At 52.4% G+C, this 22,026-nt stretch overlaps 2 protein-coding genes across 5 annotated transcripts in view; one reads left to right on the top strand and one right to left on the bottom strand.

Annotated features, from left to right (window-relative positions):
• Positions 1 to 1,727, bottom strand: part of SLX9 (SLX9 ribosome biogenesis factor) — a 54,505-nt gene extending 52,778 nt beyond the window's left edge. For 2 of the 3 annotated variants that reach the window (XM_048047169.2, XM_048047168.2), the window contains exon 1: positions 1,243 to 1,405. In XM_048047169.2, the coding sequence (XP_047903126.1) occupies positions 1,243 to 1,362 (120 nt within the window). In that variant the 5' untranslated portion in view covers positions 1,363 to 1,405. Of the gene's footprint in view, positions 1 to 1,242; positions 1,406 to 1,658 lie in introns of those variants that run through there. The other variant, XM_067000057.1, reaches the window with a different exon arrangement.
• A 4,111-nt stretch (positions 1,728 to 5,838) lies between these two features.
• On the top strand, positions 5,839 to 21,089 carry ITGB2 (integrin subunit beta 2). 2 transcript variants are annotated; one of them, XM_013171737.3, is made up of 16 exons: positions 5,839 to 5,999; positions 12,981 to 13,077; positions 13,430 to 13,518; positions 13,792 to 13,975; positions 14,388 to 14,558; positions 14,814 to 15,055; positions 15,447 to 15,602; positions 16,203 to 16,298; positions 16,423 to 16,512; positions 16,835 to 16,975; positions 17,254 to 17,438; positions 18,271 to 18,515; positions 18,867 to 19,086; positions 19,192 to 19,397; positions 19,480 to 19,646; positions 19,922 to 21,089. In XM_013171737.3, the coding sequence occupies exons 2-16, from the start codon at positions 13,014 to 13,016 to the stop codon at positions 19,985 to 19,987; spliced, it is 2,322 nt and encodes a 773-aa protein (XP_013027191.1). In that variant the 5' UTR covers positions 5,839 to 5,999; positions 12,981 to 13,013; the 3' UTR covers positions 19,988 to 21,089. The 2 variants fall into 2 exon arrangements, with proteins under 2 accessions (XP_013027191.1, XP_013027190.1); XM_013171736.3 differs by having other exon boundaries at positions 13,011 to 13,077.
• The last annotated feature ends 937 nt before the right edge of the window (positions 21,090 to 22,026 follow it).

Raw genomic sequence — 22,026 nt, forward strand, 5'->3', positions numbered from 1 at the left:
CCTGCATTCTTACTGCAAGGGTGGAAGGTATCCAGCTTTAACCTGAACAGCATATTAATAATACAGTTGCTGAAACTTAGTATGATGTAAGTCTCCTAAATGCTTATGCATAAAATGACAGCTCATCTCCACCTGCCACAACCAGAAATCAACAGAGACGCTGCAAAACGAGCCAGGCGGTCTCTTACTTCTCCGTTCCTGACACTCACTGGTAACAACACCCTCCACTGCACCCAAGTTACCTGCTACAAGGCAGTGCAGGCACACAGGTACTCCCACCCTCAAGCAGCAGCGTAAAGCCTAGCAGATGTTTGTCACTGCCACCTCCCTCGGCAGCCTCTCCTTTCCACACAGCCTGGTGCTGCAGGTGCACAGACACTGCATGCCAACTAAGAATATTTTGGAGTGGCTGTAACAACCACCAGAGCAGCATGCCGGGACCCTCATGGCACACATGCCAGCGCCTCTCGTCTCATCTCCCTGCCTGTTTTGGTAAGCCACTACCCACATCAGCTCACCCATGCTAGTGACGACACGGGCAGGCACCCAGCAAAGGACAGTGCTACAGCAGCTTCAAGGGCATCACACAGGTTTTCTAAGAATGAAATGGAGGCCCACACTTAGGAAATTTTACTCAGACTTCAGCTGTTCTGACACCCTGCCGGTGGGCACTAGGCCTGTATTGCAGCAGTTCACCACATCAAGGACCGCTTCCTTTGACATCTCTGCTACGCCACACCGGGAGCTGCAGAATAGTGCCTCCCAGAGCCTGCCCCTTGCATAAAGAAGCAGGGGAGATACGCCAACCCCAGCAAGACATCACACCGCCGCGGGGACAGCCTCCGAAGGCAGCATGGCAACAGCCACTAAATGAGATTTCACAGCTCCCCACAAACTTCAGAGATCTGCAGAGAGACGAAGCAGCACCACCAACAGATACCAGACGTCAACCCTTTGCGTTCACAGCTCGGATAGGAGGAATCACCTCCACGACAGAAGAAGCGCTTAGCTACACCTGTCTGGAGAAGCTTTCAAAAGCCAGGCCCGTGACCACCAGCAGCAAACTCTCTCTTTACTCAGGTTCCTTCCACAGGCTGTGCCCCAACACAGCCGCCCCCCTCTCCATGGTTCATCGAACTGGCCGCAGCCGCGCATGCGCACAGGGCCCCGCATGGCGTGCTGCTGCTGCCGCCGCCCCCGCTCCGCTCCGCTCCCCTCCGCCCCGCTCCGCGCCCCCGCTACCTTCCCGCCGGGCGCGCTCCAGCCGCCGGGGCCGGGGCCGGGGCCGGGGCCGGGGCCCGCCGGGTGTGCCAGGCGGGGCGCGGTGCGGTGCAGCCGCTCTCGCCGGGCTTTCCCCACCATGGCCGAGCGCGGCGCGGGCCGGAAGGGGGCGGTGGCCGCGCCGTGCCGCGCCGACAGCGGTCCCCCGGGGCCGCCGCCCGCCGCGCCGAGGTTAAACGCGGAGCCCAGCCCTGTACCGCAGGGGAAGGGCTGAGGCCTCTCGGCACAGGCGGCTCCGTCCTCTCCGCCGTGCCGGAGCAGCGGAAGGCACGATGGGCTTATTGCCTCAGAGCGGGGCCAGCGCCTCTGGCTGCCCCAGGGGCACCGCCTGGCAGCACACCCCGACACATAGGCAGGCGTGTGGTCACAGGCGTTACCTGAATGCCTTCTCCTGCCCCAAAAATCCCCAGGCCCTGTGGTGGCCCCCCCATGTCTGGCATCCCAGGATGGGTGGGCGCATGCTCTGCTTCTGCAGGGCATCAGGTTTTGTTTGTTTGTTCCACCCCCCCCCCCCCTTTTTTTTTTAATCTGCTTTTTCGAAATCGCAGAAAACACCATGACAAATACTGTGCTCATCAGTGATGGGTTTCTCAGCGAGAAACCTCTCCCACTGGCAAAGGAGAGGTTCCTGTCTCCTTCTGCGAGATCCTTGCTCAGCCCTGGCAGGCAGACAGAGGAGCAAGGACTTGCTGAGAGGCAGCTTGGAGTACAACAGCAGTTGCTACTTATCACCTACACTTTCCAAAGCGATGTCTACAAGGTTTTGCTCTGCAGGAGAATGAGGAGGAGACTGTGAGCCAGGGAAAGCCAAGACCAGCATCAAGGCATCTGTCTCCCACCACAGTGGCAGGCAAGGATTGATGCCATGCCACGGGGTCTGATCAGTCTGTGGTGGCAGGTACATGAGGTCTGTGTGGGTAGCAAGTGATGCACCAAGCCAGTGGGATGCAGCAGGGAGGAGCTGGCGACCTCCTCATGGGGACAAAGGATGTGGGCAGAGCGGGAGGAAGTTCCCAGCAAGGTGATGCTGCTTGGGGTAATGGCAAGTCCAGCGTAGACACATGCTCACAGCCAAGGATTCCCCCACATAAACATGCCAGGGAAGAATTAACGTTCATCAGGAGCAGAGAGTAACAACAGGAAGAGTTCAGTTGCCCTGCCATAGGCTGGGGAGCACTATTCAGGAGAACAGCAACAGCACTGACACCTCTGATCACCAGAACCAGCAACTTGTGGCAAGTGCTGACCAGAGACCACCTGCCAGCCAACTCTTGGTCGAGCCCCCAGCACAGGCTGGCCGCAACTGCTCAAGAGGCATCCTGCAAGGAAGGAGGAGAAGCAGTTATACATGCTAGTTCCAAATAGAACTAGTAAAAATAAAGGCAGTTGGTGAAAGAAAATAACAAGAAATGGTTAAAACCTTGAAACAGTCAGTCTGGAGAGCATTCAGTGACCCTGTGGTGACAGACTGTGATCAAACATACAGGCCTCTAAGGGATGCCTACCTGCAGCAGGATTAAACAGCAGCAGCAAGGAAAAATAAAATGTAGAAATAAAAAGACAACCTTTAAAAAGTGGACGTTGTGCCCAAATCAGGAAGTGTGAGAGATTAAAACTTCAAGCAGATGAAAACTGCAGTGATAGAGCTGCCTTCTCCAGCCCTGGCCCAATCGTGCTTGTGTCTCTTTTCCCCATCAGCATAAGATCACAGAATAGATCATAGAATATCCCAAGTTGGAAGGGACCCACAAGGATCATCGAGTCCAACTCCTGGCTCCACAAAGGTCTACCCAAAAATTCAGACCATATGACTAAGAGCACAGCCCAAACGCTTCTTAAACTCCAACAGGCTGCGTGCCATGACTACTTCCCTGGGGAGCCTGTTCCAGTGTGCGACAACCCTCTCAGTGAAGAACCTCATCCTGATATCCATCCTGAACCTCCCCTATTGCAGCTTGACACCATTCCCTCGGGTCCCATCACTGGTCACTAAAGAGAACAGATCGGCGCCTGCCCCACGGCTCCCCCTCGTGAGGAAGCTGTAGACCAAGATGAGGTCTCCCCTCAGCCTCCTCTTTTCCAGGCAGAACAGACCAAGTGACCTCAGCCGCTCCTCATACATCTTCCCCTCTAGGCCCTTCACCATCTTCATAGCCCTCCTCTGGACGCTCTCCAACAGTTTAATGTCCTTTTTGTGCTGTGGTGCCCAGAACTGCACACAGTACTCGAGGTGAGGCCGCACCAGCGCAGAGTAGAGCGGGACAATCACTTCCCTCGACCGACTAGCGATGCCGTGCTTGATGCACCCCAGGATACAGTCGGCCCTCCTGGCTGCCAGGGCACACTGCTGGCTCATATTCAACTCCCTGTCAACCACAACCCCCAGATCCCTCTCTGCGGGATGCTCCCCAGCGTCTCATCACCCAGTCTGTACGTATAGCCAGGGTTGCCCCTTCCCAGGTGCTGGCACTTGCTCTTATTAAACTTCATGCGGTTGGTGATTGCCCAGCACTCCAATCTGTCCAGATCTCCCTGCAAGGCCTTTCCACCCTCAACAGAGTCAACAACTCCTCCAAGTTTAGTGTTGTCAGCAAATTTGCTCAAAACACCTTCTAGTCCTACATCCAAATCGTTTATGAAAACACTGAAAAGAGCTGTCCCTAAAATGGAGCCCTGGGGGACCCCAATGGTGACTGGCCACCAGCCTGATGTAACCCTATTTAAAACCCTTTGAGCTCTATCCATCAGCCAATTGTTCACCCATCAGTATGATGTTTTAATCTATCTGTATGCTGGATATTTTGTCCAGTAGGATCTTATGAGAAACTGTATCAAAAGCTTTACTGAAATCCAAAAAGATTACATCAACTGGCTTTCCTTGATCGACTAGATGGGTGATCTTATCATAAAAGGAAATTAAGTTTGTTAAACAGGACCTACCCCTTGTGAACCCATGTTGGCTGTGACCTGTGACTGCATTGTCCCCCAGCTGCATTTCAATAACTCATTAACTATGAGATTAACTATGGGTTGGCTAATGCACACAATAAATAGCCTGGATTAACGAGCTACCAGCACTGATGTGCCTGGGGCTGGGCGGGGGGAAGGGGGGAGGAGGTTAAGGTCCCTTGGGAAGTGTTGTGGACAATGCTTTACTGTGGATATCAACCGAGGCCAGGCTGCAAGAGAGCATGAGGAGCAGCCCAGCAGGATGGGGCAAACACCAGCAACTTCAGCTCTGTGCCGGACTCATCATGTGCCCACATCACTCATCATGTGCCCACATCTGGAGCTCCCCGCTGCCCTGGAAATCCTACACCCTTCACTTGACCCTTTGTCAGCAGGGCAGAAAGAGCTGGCAAAGCCAATGAAGGAATGGAAGAGAAAACAGCAGCCCAGTAAGGAGTTACACAGGATGCAAGGTCAAAGTAAGAATTACAACAGTTCCTCTCACTTGCCCACACTTCCTCTTCCAGATCCACAGCACAATCAGAAGCTCTGCCAGCTTTCCCAGCTCCATCCATGCCGTCCCATTGCACCAGCGAGGCTACAGCCATGCTGATGCTCCTGAATGTGGGGCATTGCAGCTATCTCTGGTGCCTGGCCATGAGGAAACTAGCCCAGAGCCCTGCAGTTGTCTTCCTTAATAAAAACATAACATGTAGAACATTTGTCAGAGCTCTGAAATTTGCTGCTGGCATCGTGATTCTGTACACTTGCTGCAGGAGCTTCAGGGAAAGTAAACCGAGCTCCGTAACTGTAGGGCATGTATAGATGCCCCAAAATGCATCAGAGTCACTAAACATGACCTAGCTGGAACTGAGACGGCAGTGTGCTGCAGTATACTGCCACTATTCATAATGAGCACACCTTGTGCACACTTTATACCCGTTTTTGAAACCAGTCCTCACTAAAGCTGTGAAAGGCCAACAGATGCAACCCCTGCAGCTAAAACCTACAAAGCAGATAACAAGAGTCCCACATTAATTATCTAAAAAAATTACGACACCATGTATTTTTTCCTTTAGCACCCTGAAGAGGTTAAGAGATAGTTGCTTGGTGTCAGTTCCTCTCTGCTTAGGGAAATTCAGCTGTGGGTGTGCTGGGAGGAGTAACTGCAGCCCGTATGTCAAAATCTGAAGGCTGCTCAAAAAAACACGTCATAAACTGAGCTTTGCCATGGTGAGAGCAGCACTGGCATCCTCCTTCAAACAGGAAGGACCTGTCCAGCCCTGCCACACCAGCAGCTCACCAGTGAGGCAAAAAACACCAGAGCCAGGCTGGGGCTGAAGGGGAGACCTCGCTCCCCTGCCTCCCAAGCCAAGGGTACCAGCAGCTCCCCATGGGACCAGTTTTCCAGTTTCCCCAATACCAGCCTTGCTTGCCCACTGCACTGTTTCTGGAGATCTGTGCAAAACCAGAAGTGGGCATTTTTGGAAGGTCCCTTCACCAGGCGGGCTGGGGCATAGGGTCCAGGGGTGGGGCTCGGCCTTAACCGGGGTGCGCAGGGCAAGTTGGGTTTTGGGAAGGCACCCGCCCACAGCCACCGCTCTGACTTCCTCCTTTCTCCCCTAGCCAGCGACAAGGCAGAAGGAGGAAAGATCTGCACAGTGCAGAGCTCTGCACCAGCTGCTGCTCCCAGCCAGGCTAGAGAGCTTGAGGACCACCAGCCTCACTTCAGTCCCAGCAGAGGAGCCGAAGAGAGGGCTTGATGCGAGGCAAGTATTGCATTTTGGTTTCGTACACCTCCTATCTTGGGGGAGGCAGATGGGTGACAAAGCAGTTTTGTAGCCAAGGAGTTTTCAGTGAATTTGTTTCATAATTCTTAATTCAACCTCCTGTCAGTCAAGTGCTTGGGTGTGCTGCAGCTTGATGTACAGCCATGGGGCTCATCACTCCCTCTGGTCAAGCGCAGCCTTGCCAAAGGCAGACTTGCCTGGTCTCCAACACATCTGCTTTCGGAGGTAGGAGTGAGCCTGGAAGTACAGGTGGTTATTATGGGCAGGTGTCGGACCCACAACAGCTCCTTCCTCACCTGCCTGTGGGCCTGGAAAGCAGAAGGGAGTTGGTGCAGTACGGCATGCTCCTGCTCTGACCCGGGGTGATCCCATTACACCCTCCCAAATGACTGTTGGGGGCTGCACCAGCTCCTGTGTGGGAGCCACCCAGAGCAGCCCACGTCTCCCTGGTCACTCCTGTGTGGCTGCAGGACGTGATCGCTCAGATGGGGAGAGGGAGCCGGCATGTGATGGGATGGTGTGGCACAAGGATGACAGGAGGCTTGGTGCAGTGCCATTGCTGGCACACGGGCACAGAGGAACTTTCCCTGAGCGCAGGTCACACCTTGCACCTACGAACAACCTTGATTTTATTGTGGGTAGGGGTTGGTGCCAAAACAGTTGCAAATGGTCTGTCCCATCAGGGCTTGCTAAATGAGGATGCCTTTGCCAGGGAAGGTCAGGAAAAAGAGCTAGGAGAGGGGGTGAGATCCTTGATCTTCTCCTTCACCTCTCTCTGTATGCATCACATTCTGCAAATGGCCACTGAAAATGCATGGCAGAGGCAGGGAAAGCAGCAGAGGCTGCAGGTGAGCTTTCCCTGGGCAGAGCAAGTCCTTCGCCAAGTCTCAGATACACAGGCAGAAGCTTGCTCGCTAATGCAGCAAAGGGAAAATGTAGGGCATATGAAGTACACCCCACGTGTTATGGAGAGGCCAGACAGACCGTCACTGTTCAGTTTTGAATCAGACTAAAGCAGACAAACTTCCATTTTCGATGATTTTTAAAAGGCTGTCTCCCAGCCTCACAGGGAGATGAAAAGCAAACTCACAAACGTTCACAGAGATACTGCGCCATGCGGCTGACACGGGTGCTGGTACATAGCTGCTGAAAAGTATGAGAGTTATAAATGTTGCATTTTTCTACCACGGTTTTCACATCCTGCTTTACTTGGTGGTTTTACACTCTGGCGACCATTACTCATCCCAGGGCTATTTCAACTGCAAGTGACCTCAGTGGGCTAGTGATCATGATGCCTGACTTATTTTCTCAGAGAAGGACACATCGCTTGAAACATGAGACAGTAAAAGTCTTCCACATCTGCGGCCTCTCTCGTGTCTCTCAGCACAGCCCCTTGTGCCAGGATCAGAGATGGCTGGGCAGGTGCCCCAGTCTGGGTCACCAGAGGCAGGAGGCAAACCACTTCTCCATGCCACTGCCAAAGGGTGGCATGCTCGCCAGGAGGCTTGCAGTCAGAAAGCACCAAGGACACAAGAAACAGCTTGTCTGTTCCTAAACAGCGTGTGGGTAAACATGTCCCTGGTTAGTCTAGGACAAGCGCAACAGGACATTGGCACTGGTGACAGCAGGAGGCTCTGATCAGTGATCCAGGCAGACCCTGAAAGGCTGTTTTATATATCCATATTTACCTATCTCTATATAAGCAATGATAGATAGATAGATAGGTAGATAGATAGATAGATAGGAGATAGATGATGCAGGCAGACCCTTCAAGGCTACTTTTATTTATATATATACACATACATACACAGAGATAGATGTGTGTGTGATATATATATATATATATATAAATAAAAGTAGCCGTGCAGGGTCTGCAAGGCTACTTTTGTATGTGTATATATACACATACATACATAGAGATAGATGTGTGTATATATATATATATACACATATGCACACACATATTTTGCACGGAGGGGATGCATCTGTCTCAGCCAGAGATTAGCCCTGTGTATGTCTGTCTGCCTTGATGGAAACTATCCATCTTGCCCAAACTAAGCAAAAGAAGTGACATCTACTTCCCCACCTTGCTGCGCCCCACACCACTCATTATCACACGTGCATGGCAGCCTCACTGTCACAGGCAGATGGTGCAAATGTTCTAAGAGTCCTTCCAGGATACTGCACATGGGAGACCATGCTCCTATTTCACAAGAAAACGTAGACAATTAGCAAAGCAGCGACGAAGATTTGCAGACAAAGGACCGCAACACCCATCTCTGCTGTTGAACGCCTGTCTTATTTATAGCAATGAGACTGCAGCTAGCTTTGACACTTCCCCTTCAGCCCTATTTATAAATCCCAGCTTGCTACCCAGTGCTGCTCTCCAGCCTGCTCCATCCCAGCAGCACCCCAGTACCCGCCAGGTGCCCCATGAGGCTGCCTTGCTCAGGTTTGCTCCTGCCAACATGTGGGATAACAGCACCTGGGGCTGTCCTTGCGCGTGTCCCCTGGGGCTGCCTTCACACTGCCTGTCTCGCAGAACCTGCCAAGCAGGATGAGCTGTGTGCATCCCTCTGCTTGCTGTAACTTTTGAAAGAGAGGGGAGAAACAAACCTGTCCCCAGCAAAGGACAGGCAGGAGCAACGCACGTGGGACCAGTCATGGCAATGCAAGTCCGGGACTGAGCCACATGGATGGCAAATGCAGATGGAGAACATGCTGCAGGGGCCTCTGCCTGCGGCCTCCTAACACAGTCAGACAGAAACCCTTCTCTGAGTGCTGCAAAGAGACAGACAAAAGCAGAAGCCCCATTTGTTCCCTTTGAAGGACACCCTGCGTCACATACACACTCATCCACCCACATAGCAGTGAATAACTTCCCACCGCAGCAGAAGAAAAGGAAGCAATACACTTTCTGCTGCTGTTCTCCCCTTTACACCCCTGCTGTGGGGAAAGAAACAACTGTTAACGTTATAAAGGCATCCAAATCCAGTCCAGAAAATTAACCCTACAGTACAAAATTCATTAGCAAACAGAGCTGGGTTTACACTGAGATTCCCAATCTATTTCTGCAGACTGGGAGGATTTTTTTAATCCCGTTGTAACTGGAGACCCACTCCCTTTTATGGGATGAACCTGTAAGTATGAACCTACTAGTTCCAGCAAGACAAGCGCAAGATGCTCACAGAGCCTCAGTCCACAGCTGAGGCTTATACAAGCTCCCCCTACCCCGGCTTAAATAAGTCACACACAATCAAAGGCTTTTTCTTCCACAAGAGGGAGAAAGCTGGCATTAGGAGTCATTCTAAGAGGCAGACGAGGCGCACCAGCTGTGAAACCCAGCTTGTGAGAACGTGAAGAGTTTATCCTTCTGCACCTACCCCTGCAGAGCAACCTGACTGCAAGCATCACCATCCTGAGCTCACAAGGCCAAATCCTTTCTGACCCCACAACAAGGGAGACCCCCAGGCTCTCTGCCTTTCTAAGGCAGCTCCCAGCGCCACTGTCCCCCTCAAATGCCCTCCTGCACCTCCCCCTCACAGCTGCCTCCCCAGACCTAAGCCACCTTTAGTAGTAGCAGGAAAAACATCTACAGCTCTTTGCTTTACCTTTAAAAATAGAGTTTAACAGAGAGAAGGACCAGCCTTGTGGCTTGTAGAAGCACTGGAGCCCAGTTAGACACATTTGGGTGTCAGTCAGGGGAGTGTTGCAGGAAATGAGGGTGGGAGAAGCTCTACCCTCCTGACAGCACCATAGCTATGGCGGGGGCACAGTCTGTCTCCGTTGTCCCAGTTTCTCCTCTTGCAACAAAGGCTTTGCAGAAATACAAGCTCATGCTTTTTTTTCACCCCTGGGCACCACCAGAGCGCACTGTGACCTTCTGAGCACTGGGCACACCTTGTCCCAGGTTACCTCACTGCACTCCCACCAGAACGAGGATCTCTGCCAGTAATAACTCTGCCTTTAACAGTGCGAGAAGGAGCAGGGAGATGAATATGTTTTCTTACAGACCTGGAGAGAGGCAGCTGTAGGTTACTGCAGGGCTGGGAAGACCCTTGACCTTTCATGACTTTAACAACTTTTACCTGTTACCTGCAAGCCCAAGAAGTGCTGACAGAATTTGGAGGTGACAAAAATGTGTTCTTTGGCCAGCTAAGCAATGTGCAAGTGGCGAGTGTGTTTCACGCCTGTGGTCTGGTGGAGACCAGGCCATCACGTGGGCTCAGTTCATACCTTACCATGACATTTAAAGCAGCTAAAAGTGAGTTGATCCATTAGGAACTAGAAAAATAATAGATGTGGGAATGTTTGGGAAATGCTTACACGGCCCAGGCACTCTTCGCCCCTGGCTTGTTACCTGTGGAATGCCCACAGAGACACAAGGGGCACAGTCACAGGCAAGGATGGGGCTGCAGTGTGCATGTTTGCTTGACAAAATGGCACAGCAGAATAGAGTCCTGTGCTGTGTCACCACAGGGGTTTGACCTGGTATGTGCAGGTGTGAGGTGACACTGCTGTTGGAGTGCTGCTGGGGAGGTTGGCTCCAACATGGGTCTCCCAAGGCTGCAGATCTTCACATCCAGATGACTTCCACTATAAGCCATGGTGGCAGCCAGCCGTTGCAATCCAGTCACATCTCTGAGTCCATAGGACAGCTAGGCACCAAACCTCGCTGTGCAGTTGTCACAGAATGACACCCATCTATCTCCCTCAGCAGCCTCATAGAGCTAATAGGGTGCATCTGGTCTTTCTGTGCCCAGGAGACGACCAGACCTTTATTCAAGGCTGACCAGTGTCATCCTTGACTTCTCTGGTGCCCTACAGCACCTGAGGAGCTAAACAGAGACATTCCCACGCTTCAGCAGCAGATCTGAGCAGCCGTATTTACCAGTCTGGCCTCAGCACCTTTTGAAAGTTTATCTCGCCTCTCGTTTCCTTTTCACTCAGAGCTGCTCAGTTTGGCAGGTTCGCAGGAGAAGCTGATGGCGCTTTACAGCACTTGCAGGAACCAGGGAGGGGCTATTTGGTTGCTCAGGGCAGTGTAAGAGCTATTACAAAACCAATGAACTGTCTTTCTGATGCTGTGTCTAATACTGTAAAAAAAGGGAAATGTTTATTGTTTCTCTGTGCTTTTTTTTTCCCCTTTTCCTTTTTTAACAAATTTCTCTTTTCTCATTCACCCGAATATGTCCATGTTGTAAGGCCACAACTCTGTTGGGTTTTGCTCTAGGGCTGTGCTGGGAGAAAGCTGTTACGAGAAACAATGGTGATGATGACCATGACTTTATCAACAGCATGGTAAAACCACTGCTCCTGGTGCAGTCCAGAGTGGCCACACTAAGAAGCATGCAGGCTCATGTCAACTTATTCCGGCCCTGCTTCAGCACACTGCAAGTGGGTGGTGGCAGCACACCTCCACTGTGTCCTCCACAGCAGCCCAGGGTGCTGCATGCTCGTTGCTTACCAGCTCACATTTCTGCTGATTCCTGAGAACAATTTTAGCCACTGGATGGTTAGCATTAGTTTCTGGAATCAGGAGGTGTACTTTGGAACAAGAAACAAGTAGTGTGAGCAGCTAGAACAATTTGCACCTGGAAAACAAATTTGAGAACAAGGATTTCAATCATGCTGTGAACTGCTGGTGTTACAGCACAAGTTGTGCCTTGAGGACAGCAAGCACCTGGGGGCTTGCAGGAGCCCTGGACGATGTGCTGGGTGTCCTTCCCTGCACACTGGTCAGAGATGTGCAATCTCTGTGCACAGAGATGTGCAATACCTCCACCCATGGTGTCACCCCCCAGCCCCCTCCCTGCTGCTCTAGAACAGTATGGATCTGATGCCAGCATCCTGCCCTTCCTCTTCATCCTACACACTTGCACAAGAGCTAGTCCAGTGGTTGCCACACTGGCAGACTGGACCCCACCAGGCAGCTGGAGTGAGTCTCTCACTTCCCCTCAGTGGCCTCGCCCAGGAGATGGGACATGGCCCCCATGGGCGTGTGACCCATCCTGTACAGCACGTGTGCCACAGGGCTCACAGGCGTGCGGGTGGGAAGGTGCCACCAGCCTCTCTCATCCAGCATGGATGAAAAACGCGAGCCAGGGAAGGAAACGCTGTGTAAAGTTTCTCAGTCTCTCTTCGAAATAGCATCAGTTTCTCCCTGTGGGGAAGGAGAAGCATTTGCTCTTTCCCTTCCGCTCTCCCCTCATCAGAGCTGCCTGGTCCCTAGTCCTAGCAGGGTGGTGCCTGCTGTGGGAGCCTTTCTGCGGCGTAAGAGAGCATTTTTCTGTTATTTTGGCCAGTTGGACTAGTTCAGCTCATTTAAAGTTAAAGCCGGCAATAATGAGAAAGGGGGTTAGAAGTTTTCTTTTCCAGCACTTATCCCAAAATTGTATTTAAGGTTTGTACTGCTTGTTGGAAACCCTCAGCAGGAAAACTTATATTAATTCACTACATGAAATATTTAATTTCCTTGATGTATTAGTTAAATGTATAGAAAGTACCAACAGACTTCTTTTCTGTGCTGTTAGTTAATTCATCAAAAGGCTTCTTTTGTTTATTTTATCTCCAATTTCCATCCAAATGTAGCTTAACACAGAAGCTGAAAACTTCACATCTAGTAAAATGTAGTGCTTGAGATTTTCCAGTATTGCATATATGTGTAAACACAGATGTAAAAGAGGCTGGATAAATACCACCTCAAGCTATGTAGCAGTTTAGCTGAATGCGTACTGACACAGTGCAAGTTCCCGCCCTGCTGACTTTTGCATTTAGTCAAAAAGATGTATTTAATTGCTGACCGACTCATTTTTCTAAGAGCATGTGAGCTCTCATAGAGGGCACTCTCTCAGGACCTACTCTGCAGTGGGAAAGAGACATCCACCTGGTGCCACCATCCTTTGCAGCCACTTTCTATTGGGTTTGACGTCTCCCTTCCCTGTGGCTGCTGCGTGCCAGGCTGTCACAGGGGTGCCTTTTGTCTTGCAGAAAATGACACGTGACTGCTGCTTCTGGCTTCCAGCTGTGACCTGGGTGCTGCTGCTGGTGACAATGGGTGAGTCCCACCTGCCCTTCCTCCCTGCCTTATCCTGGCACCTAACATGGGCAATGAGACAGTGCTGGAGGCAACTGGAGGCAGGCACCAACACGGCACTAAACATGGCGCTGAGAGCCATGCAAGGGTCAGCCCTGCGTTTCCCAGGATCCGGTGTTAACTCAAGCCCACCCGGCCACGGGACAGCAAGGCAGGGCCTCCAGCGTAGGTCTTCTAGGCTAAGTGGGCTCAAGGCGGTTGGAGAGTGTGGGTGCCCACTGCTGGGAGTCTGAGCACCCCACAGCTGCTGCTGGGGCAGACTGGCTTCTCCTGGGTGTCCCACCATATCAAACTCATCTTCTCCCTGTTTCAGCCTTCACCATGGAGTGCCCCAAGATCAAGGTGGGGACATGCAAGGACTGCATCCAATCTGGCCCTGGCTGTGCCTGGTGCAAGAAGCCGGTAGGTCCATGCAGCCCCCCATACTGTCAGTGAACGGAGAGCCACCCTGCATGCTGTACTAGTGCGGGCCTACTCCGTGGCGGAGCAGGTGGACAGCATCCTGGGAGAGTTTCATGCCCTACCTGCTCGATGAGGTCAGGAGGGCTTCAGCCTTCCTTTCTCCACCAATATCCCAGAGACCCAGCAGACACGGTTCGGGAGCTGGGTAGTGTGGTAGTGTGCCTACTTATCTCACACTCCTCTGATTTTTCCTGTTGATGTTGCAACACACAGAATTTCACCAAAGCTGGTGAGCCGGACTCCATCCGCTGTGACACCAGAGAGCAACTGCAGCAGAAGGGATGCCCACAGAGCGAGATTGAGTTTCCAGTCAGTGAAATTAAAAGGACACAGGACAATGCATTGAGCAATGATATACAGCTGACTCCCCAGGAGGTGCACCTGAAGCTGAGGATAGGTATGGTTTCTGCAGTGTTGGTAATAATCTGCTCACCTCCAGGCTCAGCTGGGTAGCAACTAGAGCTCACCAGCATTTGTTACACATGCTTTTTGCCTACCCACCCTGCTTCAAAACTGAATGGGCTGTTAGCAAGAGATCGCTCCTGCAGGGAAACTGAGGGCCCTCCTGGATAGAAGGGAATTACAGAAGCTGAGGAGTCCCAGAGGAAAAGCCCCAGTGAAGATGTGAAGATAGGTGACAGCTCAGAGAGGGCAAGGATGGAGCATGTAGCTATGCTGAGGCATGTTGTAGGTCACGTTTCCTCCACATTTCCTCCCAAAGAGAGAAGGATCCCAGCACGGGGTGGGTGATGAGGCAAGATATGACCCTGCACAGAACAGCTGCTGATCCTGCTGTCCCCGTCCCACAGGGCAGCCTGCTGTATTTGATGTGAAGTTTCGCCGTGCCTTGGGGTACCCCATTGATCTCTACTACCTCATGGACCTCTCCTACTCTATGCTGGATGACTTAGAGAAGGTGAAGAAGCTGGGAGGTGAACTGCTCAGAGCACTGGAGAGTACCACACCCTCTCGACGCATAGGTGAGCCTGTCTGGCACAGGGCCCCCACACACAGCTGTTTGCTACTGGGAAGAGGTAGGGGGCAGAGCAGAATGCGGGATGCAGGAAGTGTGAGCCATTCTCTGCCAAGCTGGAGAGCATGCCAGGGCAAGGGATGTGTATGCATACTTTGCACCCCACGTGGGAGCCAGGAGGTTGTCCATGCCCAGTGCCATGGGGACAACCGCTAGCCCCTACCTGCTTTTGCCCCTAATACTGCGGTCCTGGGCACCCTAGGTTTTGGCTCCTTCGTGGACAAGACAGTTCTGCCCTTCGTCAACACACACCCTGAGAAGCTGCAGAACCCTTGCCCCAACAAGGACAAGCAGTGCCAGCCTCCCTTCGCCTTCAAGCACATCCTCTCACTGACCGACAATGCTAAGAAGTTTGAAAGCGAAGTGGGGAAGCAGTTCATCTCGGGGAACCTGGATGCCCCAGAGGGGGGGCTGGATGCCATGATGCAGGCAGCAGTGTGTGGGGTGAGTCCCTAATGGGCTAGCCCCATGTCCTCCCTGCTTGCTGCAGCTGTGGGCAGGTGTGAGGTCTGCTGCCTCTCCTTACGGCTCCTTCATCAAGAGCTGGCTCTGTCCCTCTCCAGGCAGGCTGCAGATACACATCGTGTAATTTCAGGCCTGCAGTCCATGTGAAAGTACTAACTTGGCAGCCGGGCAGGTTATGCCCAGGCTGGGTACAAGAGAGCATTTCAATCCAGAGCCTCCTGAATCTGATCCCCGTAATCCTCCTCCATACCCTCCACCCCTTGCCATGGCTGATGTGTCCCATTCTTTGGCAACGGTAGTGCCAAGCCCAGGCACCACGGCCCCAGCCCTGCTCAGGGCCAGGTCTCAGTGCTGTCCATGCCACTTGCAGGACTTGATTGGCTGGCGCAATGTGACCCGCTTACTGGTGTACGCTACCGATGACGGCTTCCACTTTGCTGGTGATGGCAAGCTTGGGGCCATTCTGACCCCCAACGACGGCCAGTGCCACTTGGAGGACAACATGTATAAAAAGAGCAATGAGTTTGTAAGTACTCCAGGCTGTGTTCCCGGGTTTGCTCAGTGGCTCCACACCCTCAGCCCATGGGGGCAGCTCCTGTTACCTCTGCAGTGGAAGCTGGCAGCCCCTGCGGGGCCCCAGGAGCCTGCCCCAGTGTGGCAGGGTGATGGATACGGTGCACCCTGGGAGCAGAGGCAATTCTGCCTTGGGTGCCCCAGCTCATGCCTCTGTTTCACCACTCGGCATCAGGCAATGAATTGCTGTTTGGGGTGCTCTGTGTGACCTTCCTCACAGCAACTGTATCAGCAAAAGCCAGGCACTGACCTCCGAGGTGGCATGGAGGTAACCGGAGGCATCACCATTCAGGTGGCACTCTCCCTGTGTTTTACCCCAACTTCATTCCCACAAGCAGAAAAGAATGTCACTTAAAAGCATATCGCTGAGACCACAAGATCATCGTAACCTAAAAACTGAAGAGAGCTGCGCCTGAGCCTAGGCTTCCTTGTGGTCACTCTGCCACAAGCTGCTGGTGGTGCTGGGACCGGACGGCGGCTGCACAACCCTGGTGGCCCACCTGCCTACTGGTGGGGGAGGTCACGCTCAGTGCAGCCCCCTCTCCTCACACAGGACTACCCCTCCGTTGGCCAGCTGGTCCAGAAACTTGCCGAAAACAACATTCAGCCCATTTTTGCTGTCACGAGTAAGATGGTAGACGTTTACAAAGTAAGTAGACTTCAGTTGGTTCAGGTGCTTCCTGCCCTTCCCTGTGAGGACAGATGTGCATCCGTCCTCCTGCTATTGCTGTTGTATGGGGGAAACTGCTCACTCCTTTGCTCTCCATTGGCAGAAGCTCAGTGAAATGATCCCAAAGTCAGCAGTGGGGGAGCTGAATGAGGACTCCAGCAACATAATTGAACTCATTCAGGTGGCCTACAATGTAAGTGATGGATGAGGATGTATTTTACCTATCTGGCAGGACTTAAGCAAGGAAAAGCTCCCATCGTGTATCCTCATCAACAGAGAGCTGGTGGAACTGGGGTTTAGGGGATGGGACATACTAAGCCACTCTGCCCACGGCAAGCAAGAAGCTTTCACCTCTCTGATGCCATTGCCTGCCATTCCCACCCCACTGCAGGAGCTGAGACTCTGGCCTGGAGTGCTCCCTGCCTTTGTCCCCTGGGCTGGCGGAAGCAAGCCCCCATCCTCTTGCTTCCATCTCTTCTTGGGCTGACTGCACTCTCTCCACCATTTCCTCACAGAACCTCTCTTCACGGATCATCCTGGACCACTCCACCCTGCCAGATGTCCTGGATGTCAAATATGACTCCATGTGCAATACAAAGAAGGTAGTCTCGGATGAAGCAAGAGGGCAGTGTGACAACGTAAAGATCAATGATGAGGTATGTTCTCCTGTATTAGGAACGCCATGCAGCTCACAAGTTCCTGCTGCCTTTCCTGTCTAACTGCAGGAACCCAGCCTGTTGTTCCAGAGTTTTCGTTCTCATGAATTTAAGGTCCAAAGTGTCCGAAATACAGTGGGAGAGGGGTGGATCCTCCATTGTGCTGGATGTGTGTGTGTGTGCTCAGCCTAGGGCTGATACCACCCTCTTATTACTGAAGCTATCTGATGGTCTCCAGCCCTTCCCTTCCCTTCCCTTTCTCACTCCGCACCTTCTAGGTGACCTTCAAAGTGAAGGTCACGGCAAAGGAGTGTATCAAAAGCCAGTCCTTCACCATCCGGCCGCTGGGCTTCACAGACACGCTCACCGTCCACCTAGACAGCAACTGTGACTGCAACTGCAGAGAGCAGCCTGACCAAACTGCCTGCAGTGGAAAAGGCAACATCATCTGTGGGATCTGCAGGTGAGTGCTGTTCCACCCAAAATATTATTTCAAATGTGGCCAGAACTGGGGAGCTGCTAGGAGAGGGCTGTTGGGCCAAGCCGAGGGCAGCTGTGTGCTGTGCTTGGTTCCTCACAGCAACTTTTTGCCTGCAGGATGTGGGGCCTGGTGAGGGCTCAGCAGAGAGATTTACACTGGGCAGTCAGTCATGGGCTTGCCCTGAAGCTTTGAACCAATTTTCTTATTTGGAGCAGCAGTTAAAGCTCGTGGTGACAAGGGACACAGTGAGGTCTCTTCTGTTTGTGGAGTCTCTGCTGCTTTCCAAAGGGCATCCATGCATCCGCCCAACCAAACATCCAACCACCCTTCTATCTATCCAACTATCCACCCATCCAACCATCTACCAGCCCATCTGTCAAGCAGATGCAACTTTCTGTAGAAAGCTCTTTAAAATCTCACTTCTGAGCTGCAGTTCATGTATATCTTTAAGCATAATTGTTGCTTTATGGCCCTTCAGTGAGTGGGAGAGGAAAAGACTGGGTTTCCTCAGGAAACACTCAGATCTCCTTGCAAGGGTTTGGAAATTATAAATATAATAATGATTTCCGGGCAACCGTTTGGTGTTGTAAATATAACCAGCACAGAGAGCAGCATTTTTGAGGTCTGCCACTGACGTGCTGCCCAGAATTAGCACCAACACGTGGTGGTGCGGACGCCTGGTGACATGTTTGTTTCCGGTGAGGCTGTCCCAGATTTGCTCCACTTTGGCTGAGGTCTGAGCCCAGCCCTGCACATGCTCTGCAGCATTTCTTGCAGCTGATGACCCAGACTTGCTCCTCTCCTCTCACGGCAGCTGCAATTCAGGCTACACGGGGAAGAACTGCGAGTGCGAAACCAAGGGCAAGACCAGCAAAGAGCTGGAGGGCAGCTGCCGGAAGGACAACAGCTCAGTCATCTGCTCAGGACTAGGGGACTGCGTGTGCGGGCAGTGCGTCTGCCACACCAGCGACGTGCCCAACAAGCAGATCTACGGCACCTTCTGCGAGTGTGACAACATGAATTGCGAGTTCCACAACGGCTCCCTGTGTGGCGGCACAGGTGAGCAGCTGGGCTGCCTGAGTGTGGGCAGAGGGAGGGTCATCTCGGTGCCTGAGCTGCACAAGCACATTTTCATGCTGCCCTCACAAAACCCCTCCTGGAAAGGCAGCCCCAGTCCCAGCGCAGTGGCTTCTTCCAAGCAAGGATGTGGCCAGAGGTGGCAGAAAGTGACCAGCTCCCACTTTTCACTCTTCCCCCATACCCATCCTCTGTGTACCAGGGAAGATACCTCTGGATAACGTGTGGGTAGAGTAGACAAGCTGCATTGTCAGGGCAGCTCCCTGCAGCCCCCTCCTCTGTAGGCAGCCCTGAGCCTTGCAGGACCATGAACAGAGAGGTTTCCCCCCACAGAGCGCGGGCACTGCGACTGTGGCAAGTGCAGGTGCACGTCTGACTACCAGGGCAGCGCCTGCCAGTGCAAGAAGTCGACAGAAGGCTGTTTGAACATCCGGGGGAAGGAGTGCAGCCTCCGTGGCTCCTGCCACTGCAACCGCTGCCAGTGCCGGGGGGGCTATCAGCCCCCGTTCTGTGAGGAGTGCCCCGGCTGCCCCTCGCCCTGCAGCAAATACGTGTGAGTGATGGGGCTTCGTGGTGGGGCAGGTGTGGGGACGGCCACTGCTGGGCTGAGGGGCTCTGCCACTGCTGTGCAGATAAGTCACAGCCACCTGTGTTGCAGCTCCTGCGTGGAGTGCAGGGCCTTCCAGAGTGGGCCACTGGAGAAGAACTGCTCTGAGGCCTGCAGCAACATCCAGTATGTTGAAGGGTCACAGGCAGGGAGCCGGCAGTGCAGGGAGAAGGACTCCAAGAACTGCTGGATCTCCTTCCGCATGTCCCAGGATGATGGAGAGGAGATGTACACTGTCACTGTTGACCCTAAGAAAGGTACCCCCGCCCCAGTCCTTGTGCCCCTGCCCTACCAGCTCTCCCAGGGGCTGCAGATGAATTGTCCATGTTTGCTCTACAGAGTGCCCGGAGCCTCCCAACATCGCGCTGATTGTAGGTGGGACCATTGCCGGTGTGGCTCTCATCGGCCTGGTGCTCCTGCTGATCTGGCGGCTCTTGACAGAGCTGTTTGACCGCCGGGAATACCGCAGGTTCGAGAAGGAGAAGTCCAAGGCCAAGTGGAACGAGGTAAGAGAATCTGTCTGCAGAAGTGGGGCACACTGGGCCTTGGGACACCCGCATGCAGGGAGCATGCAGGGAAGATGGGCATGGAAGGGACATCTTTTGCAGAGGCAGCCATGGCTGGCAGTGCCCGGAGTGTTGCAGACCTGGATCTTCCCACTGCTTGACCTTGGGGCTGCCAGTGCTGTCTGCATCATTCAAAGTCAGGGAGGGGTGGGTAACACACTGCTGAAAATCCAGTACTGTACAACACTGAGCAACTTTCACCTTTTTCCCTCCAGGCTGATAATCCCCTATTCAAGAGTGCTACCACCACCGTTGTGAACCCCAGATTCGATGGGCAATGAAGTGGAGCAACACCTGTCAGCACTGGGCCTCACCATTAAATAAGGAAATGCCAAGCTAAGGAAATCTCAAACTAAGGCTCCCACCTCTTCTTTATTCTGCTGGTTTGTTCCCTTCTTCCAAGAGGCCACCAGCACATCACGTGCTGACTGAGGGTCTGCATGGCACCTGTCTCTCTGCATGGCGCTCGCTGGTTGTGTTTTGGGAGGAGAGAACAGCAGCAGCTTTGCCATGGACAGAGCTGCAGAGCATGTCTCACCAGCAGGGAAATACTATAGCTCCCATATCAGTTACCGTCTGTCTCAGCTAACTTTGCCTTGTGGCATGACCTTCAGACATCAAGTTCCAAAAACAGCGTAGTGCACATAGTGCTTCCAGCCGTGGTTTCAAAACTGCTATTTCCTTTCTGCTCTGGCAGGCTCCGCTCCGAGGCTCCTCCATGCCCAGCCTTCCCCTGCTTCACTGCTCTCCACTGTTGCATTTGCAGCTTGTTTCTAAAGTACTCACTTCTGAGAAGGATGTGGAGGGCCCCCAGGCTGGGGGTCTGCTCTGGATGTTGCTGTACCTGGAGGTGATGGGCAGCAAAGGGAACGTGCACTGATTTTTTTCCTAAATCATCAGCTGCTCCTCAATGTCGATCCCTTCTCAGAGCTACCGCGGGCTCCTCCACATTTCTACCTGGGCTCCTGCAAGCTTGGCTTACCTCCAGCAGGCCTTGAGACTGCTGCATGACAAGGAAGCAAAGGAGCAGCAATCTGAACCATAGAACATCAGCACCAGAGGTAATGAACATGTGAAACATCGCCTGCAGCTCAGACCTCAGCAACAGCTTCTTCTACCATCTTCCAGGTCTAGATCTACATCAGATATGCTCAGGACCAGGAATGCAAAAGACCTGGCATTACACAGAGCATCTCCAGCTCAGTGCTTTTTCAAATTCTGCACAGCAGCTAGTTCCTCTTATGCCATCACCATTATTTTGAAATATGTGTACAGTTTGTATTTGCTTCAAGTTTGGGAATAATTTGCATATAGCTGTATTATGTCAAATCTCTGTTTGCCCTATGAATATGTTTAAAGTTAATAAAAATTAATATATAAATACATCTGTCCTACTAAGAATCAGGTGCTAGGGCAGCAGCTGAAGCACTTATCAAAAAAACTTCAGCCAAGTCCCATCACAGATGCCAGCATCTCCCACAGATGAAGTGCTTGGGGAAGATGCTGGCTAGAGAAACACGCTGTCTTTATGCTGATTTGGCAGCTATGTCCTGAAAGGTGCTCCCTTGCAAGTCCAAAACAGCTTACAAAATAATGCAAACCAATTCTTGTCCCTGCCTATGAGCAGCTACACGTAAACCACCTTAAACAAGAGTGGCTGTACAATATCAGATGGAAGGTTAATTTGGGGCATTTAGCTGTTCTCCAGCAATGACTGTCAAGGTCTGTGGCAGAGTAAGAAGGAAGGCACATCTGATACTTCCCCCAGACTTTCCCAGTTTGCAGCTATTTTTGGCTCAAGGACCCTGATTCAGTGCAGCTCTCATGCACCCCACACCTGGCTGTGTGAAGACTCCAGAGGCACCGCTCTGGGTCTTTGATGCAATGCCCATTGCCAAGTACCCAGACAGAGGCTTTTATTACTTGAACATGAAGAGAGAATCTCCCTTATCAGTAGTTGCAGGTCTTACTGCTGGCATAGGCTGTGCAGTACAAGCACAAATGTGAACAAGTTTAGTGGAACAGATAGAGAAACTCAATGGGGGATGCAAGCACAGAGATCCAGACCTTTTCAAAAAGAAATATGACCAGTTATTGCATTAGACAGAAGTATATCCTAGGGTATGTACAAAAGCCAAGAGGAAAAACAGTGAGCTAAGAGAGTCCTTCATGCCCCTTGTCTTGCTTTAGCCCAAAGACTTGGTGGTGGAGCCTGTGGAGACCTGCCTGCAACAGTCATAAGTATTTCACAGGCAGGTGTGAAGTGGCCCTTCCTCCAGACTTCAAGCAGTGACACAGAACATCCTTTCTTAAGGTTTAT

This window comes from Anser cygnoides, chromosome 6, assembly GCF_040182565.1.
Source record: "Anser cygnoides isolate HZ-2024a breed goose chromosome 6, Taihu_goose_T2T_genome, whole genome shotgun sequence".
Classification (NCBI taxonomy): Eukaryota; Metazoa; Chordata; class Aves; order Anseriformes; family Anatidae; genus Anser; species Anser cygnoides.